The sequence below is a fragment of the Amphimedon queenslandica genome, unplaced genomic scaffold, assembly GCF_000090795.2.
Source record: "Amphimedon queenslandica unplaced genomic scaffold, v1.1 AMPQUscaffold_13369, whole genome shotgun sequence".
NCBI lineage: Eukaryota > Metazoa > Porifera > Demospongiae > Haplosclerida > Niphatidae > Amphimedon > Amphimedon queenslandica.
Window position 1 is genome coordinate 78,656 of NW_003546395.1, and position 12,590 is coordinate 91,245.

At 34.8% G+C, this 12,590-nt stretch overlaps 2 protein-coding genes across 2 annotated transcripts; one reads left to right on the forward strand and one right to left on the reverse strand.

Annotated features, from left to right (window-relative positions):
- Positions 1-139: 139 nt before the first annotated feature.
- On the reverse strand, positions 140-8,508 carry LOC100631824 (glyceraldehyde-3-phosphate dehydrogenase-like). Its single transcript, XM_003387105.3, has 12 exons — positions 8,363-8,508; positions 8,173-8,239; positions 8,017-8,125; positions 7,076-7,182; positions 2,375-2,465; positions 1,730-1,848; positions 1,492-1,573; positions 1,372-1,428; positions 1,039-1,133; positions 913-991; positions 386-570; positions 140-333 (listed from the first exon to the last, which is right to left on the reverse strand). The coding sequence occupies exons 1-12, from the start codon at positions 8,403-8,405 to the stop codon at positions 264-266; spliced, it is 1,104 nt and encodes a 367-aa protein (XP_003387153.2). The 5' UTR covers positions 8,406-8,508; the 3' UTR covers positions 140-263.
- Positions 8,509-8,554: 46 nt separating this feature from the next.
- LOC100632453 (uncharacterized) lies at positions 8,555-12,068 on the forward strand. Its single transcript, XM_003387109.3, has 4 exons — positions 8,555-8,758; positions 8,812-8,899; positions 10,843-11,064; positions 11,120-12,068. The coding sequence occupies exons 1-4, from the start codon at positions 8,641-8,643 to the stop codon at positions 11,853-11,855; spliced, it is 1,164 nt and encodes a 387-aa protein (XP_003387157.1). The 5' UTR covers positions 8,555-8,640; the 3' UTR covers positions 11,856-12,068.
- Positions 12,069-12,590: the final 522 nt, after the last annotated feature.

Below are 12,590 nucleotides of genomic sequence, written 5' to 3' on the forward strand. Positions count from 1 at the left end.
ATCTCTATGTACATGTACTGCTATTTTATAATTATATGGCAACTAAAAAGAAGTTCCACACCTTCACAAGAAATCTACATACATGTGCATGCACTACAATCTAGGAGCACAGAACAGGTCAATAATAATCTTAACAGAATTATCCCAACCAAATTCTTGCAATAAATTCCATAGCTTAAAATTATCATTATAACTATAATCTACTAAGACTCATGTGTACATGAATTAACAATAGCAGTTTAGTCTTTAATGCAGTTTAGCCTTTAATTAACTGAAGCAGTGTACAGAACAAGGTCAACCACACGACAGCTATAGCCAAACTCATTGTCATACCTACAATACATGTACACGTAAAATTGTAATAGATAGGTGGAATGGACCTCACCAAGATACAAGCTTGACAAAGTTATCATTCAAAGCCAAGCCAGCTTTAGCATCAAATATGCTAGATCTGGTGTCACCAATGAAGTCACTTGAAACAACTTCATCTTCAGTGTATCCAATGAAACGTGACAGTTCAGGAGATTGAGAAGCTGTCCTGATTGCATCCTTGATAGCATCATACGATGCCTATTAATATTCAAAACAATTTTAAAGGAGAGAAATCTGCTTATACTTAATTAATTTTATTGATTTGATTAATATAGCTACATGCACATACATGGAAGTGCCCGGCAGCAACAAATGTGTTGCAACTGAATTTTAGTACTTTAACAAAAAAGTAAAACAGCTACGTACATGCCATGTATGTCAAATTAGATGGGGTGTGGCTAGTTAGTAGGATTTTAATTATCCAATGTGCACTTTTTTGGAGTGAAAAACTAGAACAGAGGCTAAGAAGTGTGTGAAATAACTAAATGAGTACACTTAAACAAAAGTACATTTTACATACACGTGTATCATGACACTTACAGCATTGGCTAGTCGGCAGGTTAGATCAACAACAGAAACATCAGCTGTAGGAACACGGAAAGCCATACCAGTTAGTTTCCTAGAATAAAACTCTACTAAAAAGGTCATAAAACTAGGTAAACTAACCCGTTTAGGGCAGGAATAACTTTTCCAACAGCCTTTGCTGCTCCGGTACTAGCAGGAATAATATTCTGAGCAGCACCACGACCATCACGCCATTTCTAATTAAGAATACATGTATAACAAAACATGTCATGTAAATTACAAAAGGAGTGAATTCAAAAAAACTTTAACAATATTCACCTTCAAGATTCAAAAAAAAGAAAATAAGAAACTTTCTTCACTTACATAAAAAATTCATGCAGAGTCTACATAAACATAGTCCTTTATGCATACAAATCCCGATTCCAAAATAACATGTACAGGTACACGTACATGTAAATGTACAACATACATTACCTTTCCACTGGGTCCATCAACTGTCTTCTGTGTAGCTGTATAGGAATGAACAGTTGTCTTTATTGAAGAAGGTGTTACAGAAAAATATTACAGTCATACATATGGTATTATTCTGCTTACCATCAGACCCTCAACAATACCAAATTTGTCATTGATAACTTTAGCCACAGGAGCAAGACAATTAGTTGTGCAAGATGCATTACTACAGACAAAATTAAATGTCAAGTATACTGTAGTGAAGGGGTTACATAAAACATGTGTTTGTCTGCTACTGAAGTAGCAGAAAACAACATGTTTTATGTAATTACAATGTGCATATGTACATGTACATGTATTAATGATGAACAAAAATAATTACCTTATTATTTGATGTTTAGCTGGGTTATATTCCTTTTCATTAACTCCCATCACAAACATTGGAGCATCAGCAGAAGGTGCAGTTATAACAACCCTCTTAGCACCACCAGTAATATGTGCCTAAGAATGATTCAGAGAGTTATCATAAATGGGTTGACTATACGCAACATATACATGTACATGCAATTGTAGACTTAAACAGAATTTGCTATGTCCCAATTACAGTTGTAAAAGCATGCAGCTGAACAGAACTAGGACATTGTAAAAGTAAAATATTATATATGTATATTGCACAATACAACTGTACATCGTACATGTAGTAAATAAGAAGGGATGTCAAAAACACAATTCAAAATTTATAATGTAGTAGCTATGTACATGTACATGTACGGTATCAATAAAAACCATGCATAAATTAATTATCGTACATGTACAAGTACAGCACATCCAAAGCCATAATATGAAATTCATGAAAGTATTACTTTTACAAAAATGAGTCCACATTATGATCTAAAATCACTTCATTTATAGTACGTAAATTATTATAATGTGTAAGCAGCAATAAATATGATGTACATGTGACGTACTGAGGTACACTGCCATGTACATTAAAAATACACAATTAAAGTTTTGTAAGCTTCTATACCTGACACTTATCAAGTGTTGTGAATACACCAGTTGATTCCACTACAACGTCAATATTGTGTGAACCCCAAGGGATCTCTGCAGGATTCTTACTACAAAAATATAAGAAAATAGATCAAATTTAAAAATAGTGGAAAGCCTATTGTACATGTTGTACAGGCTTATTAATAACACATGGTTATTGATAATACCAAGAATGTGATGCAGAATGTGCAAGTAAAAATGTGCATGTGCATGCATCAGGGTTGGGGTCAATTACAAATTCACGATTACGATTACGATTACACACCTGTCATTACAAGTGATTACGATTACGATTACACACCTGACATTAGATGTAATTACGATTATTATAAATTTTCGAAATGTGATTACAGTTATGATTACGATTACGTTAAACATGTAATGATTACAATCGATTACAATTGTAATCGTAATCAGCCCCTAACCCTGGCATGCATTCAAATGAATATGTATTTAGCATTATGGTTTCAAAAAATTACACATGCACTACATGTGTATAACATCAGCATGCATATGGATAGTACAATTATTCGAACTGTAATTACATGTCCTTTAATGAAGCTAACCATAGCAAACTCACAGTGATCAGCCAAACTACATGTACATGTAAATACCAAAATTACATGCACTACATGCACATGTATTAAGACTAAAAAACTTGCATCAAGTTTAGTTACATGTTTATAAGTCTGCACCATAATTGTGATCACAGCTATATTATGGGGGCAAGCCTGAGCTCACCCAACTAAGGCGAGAAAAAGTCTGTCTGTACGGGTTGTCTAACTATTATTAAAGTTAAATAGCCTAATCTTTATTGAAAGCAGGTGTGAATATAATGAATAAAATGGCAGCCATTAGCAAGTCTGAGCTTATTTTGCAACAAACGGTCAGAAGATAAGACTCAACTGCTGTCTAAAACTTCTCTAGCAAGAATAAAGGTTGGAAAAGCAAGTATACAGTCTTTTCCTTGGTACAAAGGACTCTGATAAGCTGAATGCTGCAATGAGAACGCTCAGCAGGCAATTTCTGATGTGCTGTGACTAAGTCATCTCAAGCAGCAGGAAGGTTAACAAAGTAGAAGTACAAACTTCTTCAAAATACAAATTTTTCAGTGATTGCTTTGAACAGATCTGTAATTCTTGCTACAACCAATTACTGCAAAGATTTTATAAGTGATCAGATTACAAGCTAATGAAAAGCTTGGACAAAATTTTCAATTTTTGTATTTGCATGGACATGTACGGTGTATAAATTTGCTTTGTTTGCTCATAAATAATACACTATAGCTTGCTTAAGCTCACCCCTTTAATGTTTTACATTTGTCTAGTAATAATAGGAATTGCTGTACATTGACAAGTAAACTAGCTCTATGTACAATTGTGTCCATGTACATGTATTAACAACATACAAGTGTACATGTATACCATGAAAGATGCCTGCCATATGAGATTGAGACAAAATGGTACATGTACATGCCCATGCATATCTGTTATTGCATGCAAAAGTGTATATGTACATGTACATGTACATGTAGTTAACAATTGTACATGCATCAAAATTAAAAAAAAAAACATGGAAAAAATAAAATCTTTGTAATGCCACCACATCACAGTGATCACACAAGTTCTAATCAAAGGCATATATGTCTATCACAGTGATCACACAAGTTCTAATCAAAGGCATATATGTCTTCCACATCCCTAAGGATGAACTGCTCTAAGAAAGGAAGGGCAAAGCAGGAAGTTGCAATCTGAGAAGTCTCAAAATACTCTAGGAAGGTACACTTACATGTACATTTACAAATGGTTTGCGGTTCCTCAAATCTGTTACATGTACAATGTAGTTTCCTTAAAACTTTTGTGTAACATTCGGTTGCTGCTTATAAAGCAAGGTTTTTCCAGATAAAAATGTATTACTCTTAATATTGAAGTGCTCACTCTTTTTCCTAGGAACAGGTACATATACAGTAGCCATGGCAATAAAGTTACTGGATGAATGATAGAAGTTACATTGCACAGAAATTTTAAACTACAAGTGAGTACATGCATGCTGCTGCAAAAATTTTTGTTTAGCCTGTTGGATGCAGAACTAGTTTTAATGGCAAGATTACGAATGTAAAGGCAATGTTGCAAGTTGGCAGGAAAGGGCAAATATTCAATTTTTAGACAGGAGGAGAGTAAGGGCATACACACCATCATCACATGTTACAGTCCATAAAGCCAATACTCCAGATCTACATGTACATGTAGCTCTTACACTGTTGCCATAGTCATTTTAATATTTCTTATCTATGCTAGCTGTCACAATACACTTAAATTGAATGCTCACAAAAAGGTTGGTAGTTATTACATGAACTTGCATGCCATTTTGTAATTCATCTACATGTACTGTACATCCGAAGAATTTGAGTTCTTTTAAAGTAAGAGAAATCTATTAATGTAAACAAGGCAGCATTTTCGTATCTTATAGCAGTTTGCATGGTAGATGTAGCAATAAATAAATTTCTTTTACTATACAATTACTTTATTAACTTCACCCCATTAGATTAGGATCAGCTTATTTAGCTAGAAAGGTTATTAAAAAGATATGTACAATTGCAAAGGGTTTTGCACCGTCACTTTGCCTAAAGAGTGGTTTAGTACAAATGTACTGTGTGTAGTTGAAAAAAATTCCCAGCTTAGCAGACTGACCACAATGATAATAGAATTTGTTGCTACATTATGTGACCTGGGGTATAGCCCTTCAGGTGCTTCTGACATTGTCTTTGTTGATGTAGTATAGTACAAATATATAGTAGATATTTTTCAGAGGTTAGTTAATTTAGTGGTTTTGTTACTTTGTAAGATGTACATCTACCACAAAATACAACTATGAAATCATTAAACAGCCAATGCATTAAAGGCTCTGCATGTACATGTACATGCACATGTAGTCAAGTACATGTACATGTACATATGAAATGTACCGTACTTCGTAAAATAAAAGCCAGGGCGTCTATTTCTATAAATGGTATGTACATGTATTTGAACCTCAAAAAAATTACAAAATGAAATAAAACTTGGGGCCAGAGTGGGATTTGAACTAGTGACCTCTGCACTTGACGTCAGGAACCTAAGCAAGGCATCTGTGTTGTCTTAAGGCTAGATTTGCATATTTATAGTTCATTGCCATTTGCTACCCTGGCGTTTATTCGCATCTGGCTTTTATTAAATAATATATGGTACATTTTGGCCATGAAATTAACAAATTACACGTACAAAAGCAGATACATGTACAGTACATGTACGTTTACACACTTAAAGTACACAAAAAAACAAATGAATAAAGCCCAACATAAAACAGGCAGCATTTGTTGTAAACAACTTGTTGCATGCAACAATGGAGCTTGCAACATGTTCCACAAAATAGAACTGTATCCTATTTCATGCAGGATGTTGCAAGCTCCATTGACTTCTGTATAATTGTGTTGCATGCAACAATTTAGTTGTAACAAATTGCTTACAACAAAATGTTGCACAGTGTATGTTGGGTTTAAGATTATGATTGCATGCACGTGTAATGCCACAAATTAAGCCGGTGCGATCACTGAAAAGTACATGTACATGACACATCTACATGCATTGTACAGTGTACATGTAAATTACTGTAGATAGGAAATTTTTGTGGTAGAAAATTTTTGAATTTTCAAATTGTGCTCTGATTCAATTTTTACTAAACAAGACTGTCATATGTATTACTGAATGTGGCATGTAATAATATGGGTAATCTAATTTTTGTGAAATCTAATCAGTAAAATTAAAAACACAGTAAAAATTTCAAGATAGACGGTACACCAATAAAACATTAAGATGTCATGCAATCACACAAAAATTTTGGGAGCTTTGAACTTGCAAAATTAGAAAAAAAAAATAGTTTTTGAAAGTTCTCTAACTCCATGCAATGTAAGAAATGCATGCTAGTCCCTGTGTAGAATACTTACATGTACATGTAGCTTTGCTGTTGCAAGGCTATAGCAACTATATGCATTGCAGTTCTTATTTGCATACAAGTACAAAAAATTCCATGAACTACTATAAATATTATTAAAGCACAGTACAAGGCAAAAAAAAATACTGTACATGTAAGTAGCATCAGTACTACACAGGTATAGGTAGTTCGTAGGTAGTAATTCTACTTCGCTACTCTTCGCTGCATTACACCCAGGAAGTAGGTACCACCCAGTCACATGTTCCATAGTAGCAAGTGCTCGTGCGCTCAAGAGGCTCTCAAAGGACTTAAGGATGCTTCTCTTGGCTGTCTGTGCTGTCCAAGTTTTTCTGTACTGCCGTTCTCTACTTTAAAAGCCTGTTTATGAGGCTCTTCGCTCAATTCACTGTCGAGCTATTGTCCTGCTGATGACCATGTGTGCTACTACTACTGGTGGGTTTGTGCATGCACAATGAAGGAGCAGCAAACTACATGTACCTACGCAACAGTAGAGTAGCTACTTAGCTTTTTTTGCACTGTACTGTATTTCTGGTTTATTTCATGTTGAATTAATTAATTCTTGAACAGGCTCAAATTTTACTAAATTTATTACTTAAAATTCACAAAATAGTTGCGATCTCTATTATGGTACTCACAACTCACACATCACAATAATGCATGTACAGTACATGTACATGTACATATAACTTACACTGCATATACTGCTATGGCATGTCCATCAATGATCAATTTACCACCTTCTGTCTTAACTTCTCCTTTGTATCTGCCATGAGTAGAATCATACTGAAACAAGTAAGCCTATATGTACATGTGTGGAAATAAACACAAAAATGATATGATAAAATAATAAGCCAGGGTGTCTACATGTATATCTTAACATGACATTCGGACCACAAATTTTTTTTAATTAAATAAAACTTGAGCCAACAGCAGGATTCAAACCAGAAACCTCACGCAAACGACTTCAGGAAGCTTAAGGAAGCATCTACTAGGCATCTATTGTATTTTAAGGCTAGACTTGCAAATTTATAGTCCCATTTTATTGCTAACCCAGCGTTTATTTGCATCCGGCTTTTATTTAAGGATATACGGTACATGCCCATGTAAAAGAAGAGTTTCATTGTATCATCAACAACATTGTAGCTAATTAAGATACAGTACATCACATGCAATTACAGGCACAAATACATGTACATGTACATGTACATGCACCTTTCCTAAAGTGTAGAAATTAAGCTACACAAATGAAAGAAATCCCTATTTTATTATGAAACAAAGCAAAGACAAAAAGTATAGGCATTATTTTAGCAATGTTGCATACATGTTAATTTGAACTTTTACAGAGGGTGCAGCCCCTCAAAATAGTGCATCAATTACAATGTACATGTACATGTACATGTAAATGAACACCCTTATCGTATAATTTACCTACACATGTATTACACACCAAAAAGGTCAGCTTTCTGATATGAAAGGGTCATAATGTCACTTAATGAGTCATGGCAGAGCCATCAGGACAATTTGATAGTAAAGTCATTCCAGTAACTAACAGTTTAAACTAGACATGTACATTGTACATGTACAAGTGCACACATATGGTATGTAAGAATGAAAGGAATATTATTAATTAACCATGTATTCCACATCAAGAAAAGGATCATTGACAGCCACCACATTGAATTCGTCACCCTTTCCCATTGTTAGTGCAGCACGTAAGACTAGACGACCAATACGACCAAATCTAGTTACAAGGAAAATAATCATACATGTAATTATCATATTTTTTACCCGTTAATTCCAACAAATGGCATCTTGAATGTTTTCTTGCTTTCAGTGTCTTCTGGATGAGAGTCAACTACAATGAAGCAGAAAAAGTCACACCACACACCCACTTGTTATTGAGCACGTGCGATGAAAGTGAATACAATACATAGACTGATAAGTCAGTCAGCAGGAAATGTAAAATGCTATAACCTACCAGCAGACCTTTTCCTTGATGTAACTTCAGATCCTAAGCTCATAAACTCTTGGCACAGTTACAAAAACAGCTGTATTGTACGTCTTATAAAGTCAAAATGACCCTAGAGATTCTGAAGCTGAACTGAAGATTCTAATTAAGTGAGATGGTAACTTGGTAAGAGTGCAAAGTGCGAACTTTTCAATTTAATGTTTCTTATTAAGCGAACAGCGACTCGGGTGTCAAGTGGAGCCCTCAGCACTGAAGACGGTTAAGTGAAAGTCTCAAGATCGCCCAAGATGGTTTTGTCTTGGATAGTGTTTGTCGATTCTTGTCGTCTGATCAGTGTGTGTGGCTTTCTCATTTGCTCACTGACGTTCACGTGGTACTCATTTGCTCTTCTGATTTGTCTTTTAGGTAAGCCTATAAAAATTACATAAAAAGGATGTTTTCATGATAAATTGAAATAGGTTCTTTGTATCTTTTGGATAGAGACAAGTACAATGTGAAGCTCCTATCATCTGATCAGGACTTGCATCCACAAAATCCATACAAAGGGTAAGTTCACCCCAATAAGATTCATAATATGTATATTCCAAGTTCCCATTAGTCTCCATAGCCAGCCCCTCCCTACAGTGAATGAGAGGGCTTAGAGGGCTATATGGTTGGTTTGTAATGTGTTATAACTATACCCGAGTTTATCTCTCTACCAACTGGGTGTAAAAAATTATGGAGTCCTCCCTACATCTAAAACTGGTATTAAAGTGTCAGTGAACTCAATCTTGCCATTGCACTTTATATGGCTCTGATATGGCAGATTTCAAAGCTGTTTTCTGGTCCTTCCGTAGCATTTGACTTCCTAACTCCCATTTATTTAGTTACAAATATACAGTAAATGTAGTTCTATCTCTGGTCTCACATATATGTATGTGCTGTTAAGTTTTGAATAGTGGTAATGATAATAATTTTGTTTGTTTTCATAGACATTCTTTTTTGTAGATGACTGTTACATGGATTAATTGTTTGCACATGTATTTCTGCATGTGCATGTACATGCATGTACATGCATACACGTAAATTGAGTTTAGGACAAATAAATTGTCATAATTTAGCCTTCCAACCATTACTGGGTTATTGCTACTTAGAATTTACATACAGTGAAACCCGTGCTAAAGGTCACCTGAGTAGTGAGGCCACCTCTCTATTACAGCCATAAGCCACAATCCCGATCAAGACCTGTACTAAATGGCTGTATTACATAGGCTGACCTGTAATGCAGCCACCTGCCTAATCAGACCATTTAAAACTGATCCAAGGGTGACCAGATTAAGCAGGTTCCACTGTACACAAACATGTACATGTACTGTTAAATTGTTAAAAATTTTGTGATCATTGGTATACAAAATATACATGTACCTACATGTAATAATACCGTAGTTTGGAACATTATAATTTTTGCTGCTGCTCATTTTGTGATATTTTCAGACATCAAAAAATTCAAGTATTTTATAATCATTAAGGTTTTGGAGTGACAATAACATGTGTTACCATAGATAATAGAGTAAATGAAAGGGATTGGAAACGGAAGCGTGGGCGTGGGCAAACCTCCATTCATTTGTATTGTTGCTAAGTAAACAGAGGAGGGTTGGGATTTTTTGACCGATTTTGGAGTAAAAAACTGGGATTTTCTTGCTTTATTTTTGAATAACTCCAAGAGAATACAATTCATGCAAATAAAACTTACACACAATATTAACCAATGTTCATGCTTTGTATTAATATTTTTTGTTCAGTAAATCAATACATGCGTTAGTAGCTGCGTCTCTCTTTAGCTAGAAATACCATCTTTTCCCCCTCTGAGAGACTCATTTTCTTCTTGAGCTACAAATAAGTATAACTGTTTTAAAGAGCTTGAAATCTCCTATGGAATGAGCTAACTTGCATATTGATACAATGAAGCTTGAGTGTTTTACGAACGATAAAGTGTTTCAAAAACAGGCGACTTTGTGTACCTCTAACTGGTTGCAAAATGGCTTTTTGGAGATAAAAACCTTGCTACAGGTAGCTCTAAAAATTCTATGTGGAATAGGCTATATATCAAAAGCAAGCACTATCCTGGAGCAGCACAAATTTCCTTCGAAATCCTGCCAGAGCAACTTCACCAATGGAGGAGATTGGAAATCAATCGAAACACTCATGGTTGTCACGTGGTAACCCAACCCGCATTTCCTGTTGCTACGCCCCGTTGCCAATCCCTTTCATTTACTCTATTATCTATGGTGTTACTAGGAGTGAGATATTATGATTTAGTAGTGTGTTCAAAGTTTCAACATCCATTCTTGTGAGTTTTTAGATCAATTACCGAGATTTTTTTTTTTCAACACAATACACTTACTTGTACCTAACTACCTATTACTAGATGTTTTTGTGTTTAAGGTGCTCAGTTCGTTGAGAATGCTTATTTTTATCCTAAATTTTACTTTGCCAACACTTTGCTGTAGGCACAAGAGAGTCAAAGGTGAAGAGCATTTACCTGACAATGTGAAGAACTCATATACAAACCTGATCCTAAATCATGTGCTGTATGACACAGAAAACTGTAAAACATTGCAGAACTTTGAACTTGTAAAAAGAAACACTCATTGTACGTTTGCTCGCACCGCAATACTCTGGGGAGCTCGAGACTATGACACTACTCTTACACTTGAAGCTAATGTTGAAAGGTACATGTATTCATTTTTCAGTTTCTATCATTATGATAATTACATGTACATCTAGATCTATTCCCGCTCTAATCAAGTTTTTTGCTGTTGCTGAGAGCTTACATCTTGATGGTTTTGTATTTGAGCTTCCTGGTATTGAATTTGGAATGGATGTTGAAAGTTTTGGTAAAGGAGTTTATCGTGTTTTGAAATATATATCCAACCAAGACCCAGCAGGCTATCATTGTATGAATAAATCATTTGTGTCACAAATTGGCTGGTCATTTGAATTCAACGCTGTGCCAATTTTTGTTACTACATTTGCACCGTGTTATCCTGAAAATCATAGCCGTTATGCTTTTGGTGCACAAAATGCTTTTATTTTGCTTCAGCCTATGTACTCATTTGCTATTCATGAAATTGGTCATGACACCCCTACCACTAACTGGAGTAATCCTCAGACTATACGAGATAAAATACGAGTTGCTTATAAAGAGAATGGCCGTCCTTATTATATACGCGATACAATATATTACCCAATGGCACATGATGTAGTGAAGCCACTTATTGAAGGCCCTGGTAATGTTGTAAAGTGGTGGAAGATTGATGGAGATGATGAGCATGGCAGCTCTTCTATTGATGATTTAGATGATGGCTCCCAAATGAATGAAGCTCAAAGAACTACTGATGTAAGTGGAGAAATCAGATATGAAGAAACAATTGAAGAAGAAGCCAAAACCTACATGTATAAGAGTGCTTTTATGGATGAAAAAGAACACAAAGAGGGAAATGAAGACAAAAGACCTGAATAAAAACTGTAAAATCATTTTTAGGTATGCATAATACTGATATGATTTAGAATTGCAATAGGGTGCCATTGTCACAATAGTTTAGTCAAAATGTTTTGAGTTACAGTATATTTAATTCCGTTTGAAAATTATTATTAGAGTTATTGTATTTAGTTGATGTACAACATGTATGATGAAATGATACATTATTTGTTGGTGATGTATTTAAGAAAGTAATTGGATTTTTATTGTTGATAATAAAAAATTTTAAATTGTGATACTGTATGAAAGGAGAAGAACTTATGCATGAATGATTTCTAAACTTTTGTAATAGTGTCTCTCACTCTCATAATGGAAGTAATGATGGTGTTTTTCACATGGTGTCTGACTAGGCAGCTTAAGTAGAGGAAGAGTTGGTATTAGGCTGATTAGATTAGTCAAATTAGTCTATAAGAAACTACTGTTCAGTGGAACATCTCAAAAGGGACAAGAGTTGATTCATATGAGAGCAGGTACTGACCAATCAGAGTAAGTTTGTCTAATACAAAGGATGGACTACTTACATGTAGATTGTTTGCTGGTATAAAAGAACTCTAGATGAGTCTGCCGTAATGTTAACAAAATTTGGTTCCTAAAGTGATTATTACACATGTATTCAAAAGTGACTGGAGTTAGAGAGCAGGTACTGACCAATCAGAGTGAGCTTCTCTTATGCGAAGGATGAACTACTAATTAGATTGTTTGCTGTTATGACATAAC

Bases quoted from the DNA above. Each gene is read 5' to 3' on its own strand.
- LOC100632453 (XM_003387109.3), top strand. From the start codon at position 8,641: ATGGTTTTGTCTTGGATAGTGTTTGTCGATTCTTGTCGTCTGATCAGT. The intron at 8,759-8,811 runs GTAAGCCTATAA...AAATTGAAATAG, and splicing joins TCTTCTGATTTGTCTTTTAG to GTTCTTTGTATCTTTTGGAT. The intron at 8,900-10,842 runs GTAAGTTCACCC...ACTTTGCTGTAG, and splicing joins CCACAAAATCCATACAAAGG to GCACAAGAGAGTCAAAGGTG.
- LOC100631824 (XM_003387105.3), bottom strand. From the start codon at position 8,405: ATGAGCTTAGGATCTGAAGTTACATCAAGGAAAAGGTCTGCTG. The intron at 8,240-8,362 runs GTAGGTTATAGC...GCTTCATTGTAG, and splicing joins ATCAAGGAAAAGGTCTGCTG to TTGACTCTCATCCAGAAGAC. The intron at 571-912 runs GTAAGTGTCATG...GAATATTAATAG, and splicing joins CCTGCCGACTAGCCAATGCT to GCATCGTATGATGCTATCAA.